The 12,943-nt window shown below is 38.8% G+C and overlaps 1 protein-coding gene across 16 annotated transcripts in view; it reads right to left on the reverse strand.

Moving 5' to 3' along the window:
• Positions 1–12,943, reverse strand: part of Ccdc7a (coiled-coil domain containing 7A) — a 410,770-nt gene that overhangs the window by 44,013 nt on the left and 353,814 nt on the right. For all 16 annotated transcript variants that reach the window (XM_087595057.1, XM_087595068.1, XM_087595056.1 and 13 more), the window contains one exon: positions 1,625–1,711. In XM_087595057.1, the coding sequence (XP_087451183.1) occupies positions 1,625–1,711 (87 nt within the window). The remainder of the gene's footprint in view (positions 1–1,624; positions 1,712–12,943) is intronic.

Genomic DNA, 12,943 nt, shown 5'->3' on the forward strand with positions numbered 1-12,943 from the left:
AGTCTCTTTAAATCATGTTCTTTGTTTTTGACACCTAAAGTATAATTTCATGCCAGACATGGTGACACAGGACTTTAATGCTACCCCTAAGTAGGGGCATAAGTAGGTAGAACTCTAAGAGTTCAAGACCAGTCTGATCTAAATAGTGAATTCTTGGCCTTTCAATGGCTATATAGTGAGATCCTTCTCAAAAAAAAATCCCCAAAGAAATACACAATTTAATATTGTTAGCATTTTCAGTTCATCAAATGCAAATGATGGCTAATAGAAAGGAGGTAGGTTCTTTTGTCTTTTTATGTACTTACTGGCAGAACTATCATTACTTACGTACTCTAATCAGTTAGGTAGTTAACTAATTAAGATGTTGTGAGTGTGGGTGTATTTATGCTGTGGGTCCATGTGCATATGTGTTCCAGTATATTTTCCATATTACATCAGTGGGCATGTGTGGTGGATAGCAGAGAACACTGAGTTTTATTTCACCTGTGCTATTCCCTTTGTTTCTTTCGAGAGAGGGTTTCTCTTTGATGCAGAACTCACAAACTCCCAGATTAGCTTGAGCAGACTGGTTAGTGGGCCTCAGGGATCCACTGTCTTCTGAGGATCCAGTTAGGATTATAAGCCATTTATGAGCTAACTCCCCAATCACACCGCCCATATTTCTTTCTTACTCTTTTCCTTTATTCCTGTCACCCTTCTACAGGCCAAAGGTGGATGTCATGTATTTTCCTCAATCATTATTTATCTTAGTTTCAAATTATTTATTCATTGGTAGTCTCTCTCTCTCTCTCTCACTCTCTCTCTCTCTCTCTCTCTCTCTACTTCTCTCACTCTGTGTGTGTGTGTGTGTGTGTGTGTGTGTGTGTGTGTGTGTGTGTGTGCCACTTGTGTTTGGATTCCTCCCACCCTACCAGGCAAGAAGAGGGTGTTACATCCCTTGGATCTGGAGTAACAAGCAGTTGTAAGCTGCCTGTAATGGGTGCTAGGAATTGAATTTATAAGTTGAAGAACAGCAAATGCTCAAAATAAATGAGCTATCTTTCCAGCCCTCCACCTTGGTGTTTGGGAAAGGCTCACTGTACCCCGAATGTAGGCACTGTGCATGGTTTTTTGTGTGTGGTGCTGGGGATCTTATGTCAGGTCCTACAAGACCTGGACCACAAGTATTCTGACAGCTCTATGCCCAGCCAAGACCCTTTGTATTTTTCATATAAACATAAGCAACATAATAGAACTGTACAATGATATTATAGCTCCACTGATTGGGGTTGTAATAATAAAAACCCAAAGTTTCTCAATTAATGAGATTCTCAATAAATTATGGTATCTTCTATTTCAGATCAACTTGCAGAAAGTTAAGGCTGTGAGAGATGAAGGAAATCTGCCAAGTTGCTAGAGTTAATGTTAAGGGAAGGTATGCACACACAGGATGCTTTACTGTACCGATCCACAAAGTCCTCCGCATGCCAACCTATTTACACCGAAATCATAGAATACTTGCTGTGCTTGTTACATTGGTTGCTTGTTGGAAGGGCCCACAGGTTAAGTACAGTAGTCAATAGAAACCACGGAACCGGAACACAGAGTTTCATTTCACTGGTCTGTCTTAGAGCTATAACCTTACCTTCAAGCTCTTGTTTACTGGAGCCAGATATTGAAAGATCTGAACAGTTATCACATTTCTTTTGTGATTTTTCAAGTTTAGACTGCTCTGTAAACACAAGAACAGTGTCAATCAAGGATACTAGAAAGAGACTAATTTTTACATTTTAAAGCATCAAAATAAATGTCAATCCCCTTCTAAATACAGCTTCTTTATCACCCTTTCCAGTTTTTAAAATAAAGTAACTTAACCTGCAAGGATGGACTCTGTCTGTGTTATTCTTTCTGGGTAGTTGACGTATTGTAAATATTTATATAAGAGTGTAAGACTGGATTCTTGAAGAAGAAGGCTGAATGTGGTTGTGTATAGCAGTACTTACAGAGTAGGGTGATGGCATTCAGGAAGCTTCCTGGGAACTCTGATACAAGCTTTCCCTCATAGCACATTTCTGTCTCAAAGGAGGTATACAAGAGGTAAATGCAAATGCCAGAGGCTTCATTTTGAAAAGAGCACAATGAACAAAACCATTTTGAATGTTACACAGAACTATTTATACGTAAAAGAAAAAAAATATGGTGGCATTCTCATAGTGTAAACTAAACTTGGGATCTGGGATAATGTCTCGGCCTAAAAGGGCATTTGGCACAAAAGCCTGGCAACCTGAGTTATTTAGCCAGAATCCATGCCAATGTGAAAGCCAACTCTGTAGTGTTGTACTTTGATGGTGTTCATAGACACACACACACACACACACACACACACGATTCTTTGCATATGTATATATGTGTGTATATATATATTTCCCCAAATAAGAACACAGAATATTTTAAAAAAGAAAATTATAGTGACTGATTCTAGTCAGAGACTAACAAATACTTGTGTGAGCATATTTGAATGCTATTAAAAAGAAAGTATGATAATAATAGATTTAATGTGTATTTGAATACAACTGCAAACAAACAGCAGCATGTGGGCTAATTAGAAGATATTTTATAAATGGGACCACAATTCGCAGCGACTTCTATAGAAAAGTAGAGTTCATATTCTATTCTATGTTAGGACTGCTGGTGCTAACAACATCCCACATGTTCCAGAAGCTCCAGAGTGATCTAAGAAACCAGGTTAGGGACCAGATTTGTTACACACCTACAGGTGTGTGAAGGGTTCCACACATCACAGGGAAAGCTTAAGAAACAGGTAGGAGGCTCTAGATGACTCTTGACAAGACCTAACAATTAGAGGAAAATGCCAGATGATACCTATGGATCTAAATACGATTCCCACAGAGGGAAGGGAAACTTCAACCCTCATAGGACTTAGCCTTTTTCTCAGTACTGCAAATGCCACCACTGAAAGAAAAAAAAACAACCAGAGGTTTTTTTTTATTTATTTTTATTTATTTATTTTATGTATGTGAGTTCACTGTAGCTGTCTTCAGACACACCAGAAGAGTTTGTCAGACACATGCTGTACCACCAAACTCCACTTCCTGTTCTCCCCGTACACAAAGCAACAATTGACAGACATGTGAGTACACTGTAGCTTTCCTCAGACACACCAGAAGAGGACATCAGATCCCATTACAGATGGTTGTGAGCCACCATGTGGTTGCTTGGACTTGAACTCAGGACCTCTGGAAGAGCAGTCAGTGCTCTTAACCACTGAGCCATCTCTCCAGCCCAACCAGAGTTTTTAAACTAAACGTACAAAAGAAAAACTATCAATGAACTAATTCTAAATATGCAGATCCTAGTGCAGATACAGAAACATGATAAACCAAGACAGGATCTCTTCTCCACAAATAACTAATCCTATAATAATGGCAACTATAGAAATTACTTCAAAGAATTATAAAGAATGATTGTGAGCATTTTCAAACAATTCAAGGAATATGTGAATTTATGTCAAAAGGACAAAGGCAGAGATTTCCAATGAAATGTGGAGCTCAATACACGATGTAGAACACAGATAGAATGGCTGAAGAAAACCAAAATGGCAATGGAAATAAAAAACTGAATAAGCCAAGTAAAAACCTCTGTGGAAAGCTTCACCTCTAGAATGGCTCATATAGGGAACAGAGAATCGGGGATGAAAGACAAAGTAGAGGAATTGGACCACACAGTAAAAGTTTAAAAACAGATTTTTAAAAGTAATACAAACAGAAATGGAAAACCCCATGAAACATTTCTCTTTAGTCAGAGAATAAAATGTAGATGGGGGTTGCTGAGACTGTTAAGCCACCTCTAAGGCAAATGGCAGGGACATAGAGAGAAGGCTGCTCAAGTCTGTTGAAAGTGAGGTGGTACCATGCATCTCTGGCTGTAAATTGATGTCTTTGCCAATATTTGTTGGTTTTCTTGATTGTTTAAATTACTGGGACCTGCACCTATGCATTTTGTATGCAAGGCTATTTTTCCACCCATGTATAGCTTCCATTTCCATTGTCTTTTTCACTGAAAAATTAGAGTCCTGACCTCACTTAGCTATGTAAGTGGACACTAGCCACTTAACACTTAAACTGCTGATTGATCTACAACATGTCCTTGCATTCTGGGGATGTCTTTTAGACTCTAACTTACTCTCTGTGCTTTTGGTAGCTGGTCAGTGTAATGTATCTTCTTAATATTTTCAATTCATAAGAAATACAGATCCAAGAATCAGGACACAGTTTTCTCAGGCAGCAACTGCTAAACTACTAACTACAATCATTCTAGAATGGTTACGTAGATACTTTGTGCAGTATATGTGGAATTAAAAGCATACATGAACTGGATCCAACAATCTCGCTCACATTCTTTACTGTATAGGTATAAACACGTATTATAAAAAGTGCGCAGTGATAGTTACTAGACTTTTGATTGTGTTTACAACAACAGATATATGTGACATGAAAAGGAGCCACTGGGGAGATATGACATATTCTGATTTCAGCATATTATGCACAAAATTAAAGGTGCGAGATTTGAAAGGAATCGATCAATTTAACTGACTGGAGATAAGAAGGATCTATGCACAGGATTTGGTTACTGCACAGAACTATAAAACCAGAATGTTTCTTATAATTAGCGATGCATATGAAGAGTTTTATACATTCAGGAAAACACATACACATGAACTAAAACAAAACTTAAAAAACAGATTTAATATCTCTCTACTGGAACACATGCTGAAATGAAGTAGAATATGATTCTTTTAGAGAGTTTTAGTTGGACAAATTTACAAGAATAAAGAATGCTTTCTATTTCTGCATTGTATTTCTTGCACAAAACTGAAACATTCAAATGTCAGTTCACCCAGGCAAGTACTTGTGTGAACAGTGTGGACTCAGGACTTTCCCTTCTTATTCAAAGTTAGATGCTCTGGAGGAAACCAATTTAGTAAATTAAATTTCTTTTTCATTCTGAAGACATTAAATTATAGTTGATTTATTTGTGGCTGTGGAGGTAAAAGGACAGGCAGGATCTCTGTTTCTAGCATGTGTTATGAGAATGGAAAGCATGTGTCAGGTTAGTGGTAAGCACCTTTATACGCTGACTCCTCTACCCCATGTTTATAATTTCTTGAAATCCTTACCAGCATTTGTTCTTCTTTCCTGTTTGTTTCGAGTACAGGTAATTGAACCTGGTTATTTTTTATGCAAAGAAAGAGGAAGAGGAAGGAGATGAAGTAGGAAGTGGAGGTGACCTCAGAAATAAACTGTCATCTACATGGTGAAGTATACCAAGGTGACTTAATGGGTAAAGGCAGTGTGGTACAGTGGTGCAGGAAAGACATAATATCCTTGAACTACATTAATACTACCCTCTTGCCTCTGACAACTTTGAGACATGGTCTCACCATGTTACTCAGGCTGGATGTGAACTTGTCATTCTCTTGTATCAGCCTCCCAAGGAGCTGGGATTAGAAGCTGCACCCACAGGACTGCTCTCCCAATCTCTCACACTTTTAAATGTCAATATTTTTCTTTCTTTCTTTCACTTTTTACTTTAATTTCTCCTTTTCTCTCCAATAACCTTACAAAACGCAAGGAATGTTATCTCTGTAGTTGGGGTTGATTTCTCTCATGAATATTCTTCACAATAGTCTCATAGTGGATACAATATGGAAAAAAAATGACACAATCTCCTCCTACAAGCATTAACAGTCATTGGGTCCTTAGAATGGGCCAAGTCTCATTGACAAGTCTTCTATTTTTGATGAATGATTGAAAGACCTAATTCTGGCTAGTTTGTATAACTTGTGTGTGTTCATGGCTGCAACGGCAATGTCGAATCTTCATGGAAGCAATTCCTAACAATGACTCCCATCCCCCTGCTCTTAAATTGTGTCTGATATCTCTTATTCAATGTTTCCTGAGCCATTTGGATAGCAATATATAAAGCCCCATTTAAGTGGTTGGTTAGAGAGGTATAAAAGCTCCCCAAAGAATACAGACTATAGCTATGGCTCTTTATGGCCAACTAGAAGTAGATGATGAGACTTGACTGACTAGTATAACACACACTTTATCCAGGACACAGAGAGATCAAGATGAGACTATTCATGATGTTGGGGGAGAAAACTCACTAATGGTCTCAACCAGTTGTGTACTGGGTAACCCATAATATGACTATGCAGCAAAGTGTGTTCATTGGTACAATAGTTGCACAATTATTTTGGAGCTATCCAACTACTTGTCCTTGAATTTGAGGGCAGCTCCATGAGAGGGACTACACCCCTGGTAGTATACAAAGCCTATTCTGAGTAAGGACATGGTCCTAAGGGGTTTTTACACTATAGCTGTCTCTTTAAAACAATGTCAAAAATTTTATTCTGATGAACCCCTTTCCTTTTTGGCTGTGATTTATGTCAACTATGAAACACACAGCTATATCCATTATCTTCTAGGTTTCCCCTATATATTTTTCTATTATTTTACAGTTTAGCTTTCACTTGTAAGAATTTTGATTTATATTGAAATACTTCCATGTATATTTTAAGGGCTCAGGCATCCTTCTTGTTTGGGGATATTATGTTTTTCCTGTACCATTCCACTAGATTGCCTTTTCCTATTAAATAGTCTTAGTATTATTGACCATATAGATGGCAGTTTATTTCTGAAATAACCTCCTCTTTCCCCTTCTTCCTCTTTCTCCTCTTCTTCCTCTTCCTGTCCACCCTCCTTTTCCCCTCCCCTCTTCTTTTCTATTCTCTTCTTTCACTTCCTCCTCTTCCTCTCCTCTCCTCTCCTCTCTATTCTCCTCTCCTTTCTCCTCCTTCTCCTATTCTTCACTAGTTCTTTAAGTTTCATACAATGTGTTTTGAACATATTCATTCCTTTCCTTAATTCTTCTCTAATTCACTCCCTTTTCCTAACTTTGTGTCGTGGGATTTGGTGTGATTGGAGCTTGCACAGGTTTGATGCTGTCACAAATGCTGTGAGTTCATGTATACATACCCTGTTGTGTCCATAAGTAAATGTTTCTTTGCAGTCATCCACTGCCTTTAGGTCTTACACTCTTTCTAGCCCCTTTAGAGCAATTATCTCGAGGATTGCATTGATTTATGCGTATAATGACATTGTGCTATTAAATGAACATATTATTAAACTGATTCCTAATGAAATATTGATTTTATTAGTCAGGGCTCTCTAAAGAAACATAACTGATATGTATTTATTGAAGGAGGATTTGTTAGAGTACCTTACATGCTGTGGACTGGCTTGTTTAACAATAACTGTCTCCTGATAGAAATGATGATAATCTGGAAGTTATTCAGTCCTTCAAGCTGGATGTTTCAGAAATCCCAATCTGGTGCTGGAATTCTGGAGGATTTCTAGAGGACTGCCAGACTATGTCAGACTATGTTAGAATCCTGAAGAAGTGAGTTCTTACACCAGCAAAGGAATGCCTCAGTAGCAGGACAGATGACTTTGGCAGTGAGAATGAATATAAGCAGGCGAAAAGCAAAAGTCTTCTTCTTCCTTGTCTTCTTATGTTGTCTAGCATTTGAAGGTATGGGCCAGATTTAGGGTGAGCCTTCTCACCTCAAATGATCCAATAAAAAAGAAAGAAAGAAAGAAAGGAAGGAAGGAAAAAACAAAGAACGAAAGAAAGAAAGGAAGGAAGGAAGAAAGAAAGGAAGGAAGGAAGGAAGGAAGAAACAAAGAAAGAAAGAAAGAGAGTGAGAGAGGGAGGGAGGGAGGGAGGGAGGAAGGAAGGAAGGAAGCTTCACAAACATTAGACATTCCAACTGCTTGAGTTGATGGTGAGAGGCAAGTTCAGGAATCTTAGGAACAGAAACCAAGACTACTTGGCATCATCAGAGGCCAGTTCTCCCACCAAAGCTAATACTGGATATTCAAACACCAGAAAAGCAAGATTTGGATTTAAAATCAGATCTCATGATGATGATGAAGCACTTGCATGACAACAGATGCTGGCAAGGATGTGGAGAAAGAGGAATACTCCTCGATTGTTGGTGAGATTGCAAGGTACAACCACTGTGGAAATCAGTCTGGAGGTTCCTCAGAGAATTGGACATAGTACTACCTGAGTACCCATCTACACCACTCCTGGGCATATACCCAAAAGATGCTCCAACATACAATAAAGACACATGCTCTGCTCCACTATGTTCATAGAAGCTTATTTATAATAGCCAGAAGCTAGAAAGAACCCAGATGCTCTTCAACAGATGACTGGATACAGAAAATGTGGTACATGTACACAATGAAGTACTACTGAGCTATCAAAAACAATGACTTCATAAAATTCATAGGCAAATGAATGAACTAGAAAATATCAACCTGAGTGAGGTAAGCCAATCACACACACACACACACACACACACACACACACACACACACACACACACACACACAACACACACATGGTATGTATGCACTCACTGATAAGTGGATATTAGCACAAAAGCTCAAAGATACAATCGACAGACCACATGAAGCTCAAGAAGGATGACCAAAGTGCAGATGCTTCACTCCTTTTTTTTAAAAATCTTTATTAACTTGAGTATTTCTTATTTACATTTCGATTGTTATTCACCTTCCCGGTTTCCAGGTCAGCATCCCCCTAGCCCCTCCCACTCCCCTTCTATATCGGCTTTCCGTCCCCATCCTCCCCCCAATTACCACCCTCCCCCTAACAATCACGTTCACTGGGGGTTCAGTCTTGGTAGGACCAAGGGCTTCCCCTTCCACTGGTGCTCTTACTAGGCTATTCATTGCACCTATGAGGTTGGAGTTCAGGGTCAGTCCATGTATAGTCTTTGGGTAGTGGCTTAGTCCCTGGAAGCTCTGGTTGGTTGGCATTGTTGTTCATATGGGGTCTCAAGCTCCTTCAAGCTCTTTCAGTCTTTTCTCTGATTCCTTCAACGGGGGTCCTGTTCTCAGTTCAGTAGTTTGCTGCTGGCATTCGCCTATGTATTTGCTGTATTCTGGCTGTGTCTCTCAGGAGCGATCTACATCCGGCTCCTGTCGGCCTGCACTTCTTTGCTTCATCCATCTTCTCTAGTTTGGTGGCTGTATATGTATGGGCCACATGTGGGGCAGGCTCTGAATGGGTGTTCCTTCGGTCCCTGTTCTAAACTTTGCCTCCCTATTCCCTGCCAAAGGTATTCTTGTTCCCCTTTTAAAGAAGGAGTGAAGCATTTGTATTTTGGTCATCCTTCTTGAGTTTCATGTGTTCTGTGCATCTAGGGTAGTTCAAGCAATTGGGCTAATAGCCACTTATCAATGAGTGCATACCATGTGTGTTTTTCTGTGATTGGGTGACCTCACTCAGGATTATATTTTCCAGTTCTATCCATTTGCCTATGAATTTCATAAAGTCATTGTTTTTGATAGCTGAGTAATAGTCCATTGTGTAGATGTATCACATTTTCTCTATCCATTCCTCTGTTGAAGGGAATCTGGGTTCTTTCCAGCTTCTGGCTATTATAAATAAGGCTACTATGAACATAGTGGAGCATGTGTCTTTGTTATATGTTGGGGCATCTTTTGGGTATATGCCCAACAGAGATATAGCTGGGTCCTAAGGTAGTTCGATGTCCAATTTTCTGAGGAACTTCCAGACTGATTTCCACAATGGTTGTACCAGTGTGCAATCCCACCAACAATGGAGGAGTGTTCCTCTTTCTCCACATCCTCACCAGGGTTTACTGTCACCTGAGTTTTTGAACTTAGCAACTCTTGACTGGTGTGAGGTGAAATCTCAGGGTTGTTTTGATTTGCATTTCCCTTAAGACATTTCTGCATTCCTCAGCTGTGAATTCTTTTTTTTTTCTTTTTTTCCGGAGCTGGGGACCTAACCTAGGGCCCTGCGGTTGCTAGGCAAGCACTCTACCACTGAGCCAAATCCCCATCCCCAGCTGTGAATTCTTTGTTTAGCTCTGAACCCCATTTTTTAATAGGGTTATTTGTCTCCCTGCGGTCTAACTTCTTGAGTTCTTTGTATATTTTGGATATAAGCCCCTCTATCTGTTGTAGGATTGGTAAAGATCTTTTCCCAATCTGTTGGTTGCCATTTTGTCCTAACAACAGTGTCCTTTGCCTTACAGAAGCTTTGCCGTTTTATGAGATCCCATTTGTCGATTCTTGATCTTAGAGCATAAGCCATTGGTGTTTTGTTCAGGAAATTTTCTCCAGTGCCCATGTGTTCCAGATGCTTCCCCACTTTTTCTTCTATTAGTTTGAGTATATCTGGTTTGATGTGGAGGTCCTTGATCCACTTGGACTTAAGCTTTGTACAGGGTGATAAGCATGGATCGATCTGCATTCTTCTACATGCTGACCTGCAATTGAACCAGCACCATTTGCTGAAAATGCTATCTTTTTTCCATTGGATGGTTTTGGCTCCTTTGTCAAAAATCAAGTGACCATAGGTGTGTGGGTTCCTTTCTGGGTCTTCAATTCTATTCCACTGGTCTATCTCTCTGTCTCTTTTACAATACCATGCAATTTTTATGACTATTGCTTTGCAATACTGCTTGAGTTCAGGGATAGTGATTCCCCCAGAAGTCCTTTTATTGTTGAAGATAATTTTAGCTATCCCAGGTTTTTTGTTATTCCAGATGAATTTTCAAGTAGTTCTGTCTAACTCTCTGAAGAATTGGATTAGTATTTTGACGTTGATTGCATTGAATCTGTAGATCGCTTTTGGTAAAATGGCCATTTTTACTATGTTAATCCTGCCAATCCATGAGCATGGGAGATCTTTCCATCTTCTGAGGTCTTCTTCAATTTCCTTCTTCAGAGGCTTGAAGTTCTTATAATACAGATCTTTCACTTGCTTGATTAAAGTCACACCAAGGTGCTTTATACTATTTGGGACTATTATGAAGGGTGTCGTTTCCCTAGTTTCTCAGCTTGTTTCTCTTTTGTGTAGAGGAAGGTTACTGATTTATTTGAGTTAATTTTATACCCAGCCACTTTGCTGAAGGTGTTTATCAGGTTTAATAGTTCCCTGGTGGAACTTTTGGGATCGCTTAAATATACTATCATATCATCTGCAAATAGTGATATTTTGACTTCTTTTCCAATCTGTATCCACTTGATCTTCTTTTTTTGTCTGATTGCTCTGGCTAGAACTTCAAGAACTATACTGAATAAGTAGGGAGAGAGTGGGCAGCCTTGTCTAGTCCCTGATTTTAGTGGGATTTCTTCAAATTCCTCTGCATTTAGTTTAATGTTAGCAACTGGTTTGCTGTATATGGCTTTTAGTATGTTTAGGCATGGGCCTTGAATTCCTCTTCTTTCCAGGACTTTTATCATGAAGGGGTGTTGAATTTTGTCAAATGCTTTCTCAGCATCTTTTGAAATGACCATGTGGTTTTGTTCTTTCAGATTGTTTATATAATCGATCACGTTGATGGTTTTCCATGTATTAAACCATCCCTGCATGCCTGGGATGAAGCCTATTTGATCATGGTGGATGATTGTTTTGATGTGCTCTTGGATTCGGTTTGCCACAATTTTATTGAGTATTTTTGCGTCGATATTCATGAGGGAAATTGGTCTGAAGTTCTCTTTCTTTTTTGGGTCTTTGTGTGGTTTAGGTATAAGAGTAATTGTGGCTTCAAAGAAGGAATTAGGTAGTGCTCCAACTGTTTCAACTTTGTGGAATAGTTTGGATAGTATTGGTATGAGGTCTTCTATGAAGGTCAGATAGAATTCTGCACTGAACCTGTCTGGACTGGCCTCTTTTTGGTTGGGAGATCTTTAATGACTGCTTCTATTTCGTTAGGAGTTATGGGGTTGTTTAAATGGTTTATCTGTTCCTGATTTAATTTTGGTACCTGGTATCTATCTAGGAAATTGTCCATTTCCTGCAGATTTTCAAGTTTTGTTGAATATAGACTTTTGTAGTATGATCTGATGATTTTTTGAATTTCTCCTATTCTGTAGTTATGTCTCCCTTTTCATTTCTGATTTTGTTAATTTGGACACACTCTCTGTGTCCTCTCATTAGTCTGGCTACGAGTTTATCTATCTTGTTGACTTTCTCAAACAACCAACTTTTGGATCTGTTGATTCTTTCTATGGTCCTTTGTGTTTCTACTTGGTTGATTTCACTCTGAGTTTGATTTTTTCCTGCCGTCTACTCCTCCTGGGTGTATTTGCTTCTTTTTGCTCTAGAGCTTTTAGGTGTGCTGTGAAGCTGCTGATATATGCTCTCTCCTCTTTCTTTCTGCAGGCACTCAGAGGTATGAATTTTCCTTTTAGCACAGCTTTCATTGTGTCCCATAAGTTTGGGTATGTTGTACCTTCATTTTCATTAAATTATAAGAAGTCTTTAATTTCTTTCTTTATTTCTTCTTGACCAGGTTATCATTGAGTAGATCATTTTCAACTTCCATATATATGTGGGCATTGAAGACGAGCTTTAGCCCATGGTGGTCTGAGAGGACGCATGGAATTATTTCCATTTTTCTGTATCTTTTGAGGCCTGTTTTATGACCAATTATATGGTCAATTTTGGAGAAAGTACCATGAGGTGGTGAGAAGAAGGTATATCCTTCTGTTTAGGATAGAATGTTCTGTAAATATCTTTCAAATCCCTTTGGTTCATGATTTCTCTTAGTCTGTCTATGTCTCTGTTTAATTTCTGTTTCCATGATCTGTCCATTGATGAGAGTGGGGTGTTGAAATCTCCTACTATTATTGTGTGAGGTGCAATGTGTGTTTTGAGCTTTAGTAAGGTTTTTTTTTTATGTATATAGGTGCCCTCGTATTTGGAGCATAGATATTTAGGATTGAGAGTTCATCTTGGTGGAGTTTTCATTTGATGAATATGAAGTGTCCATCCTTATCTTTTTTGATGACTTTTAGTTGAAAATCGATTA

This window comes from Rattus norvegicus, chromosome 19 (assembly GCF_021556685.1).
Source record: "Rattus norvegicus strain SHRSP/BbbUtx chromosome 19, alternate assembly SHRSP_T2T, whole genome shotgun sequence".
Classification (NCBI taxonomy): domain Eukaryota; kingdom Metazoa; phylum Chordata; class Mammalia; order Rodentia; family Muridae; genus Rattus; species Rattus norvegicus.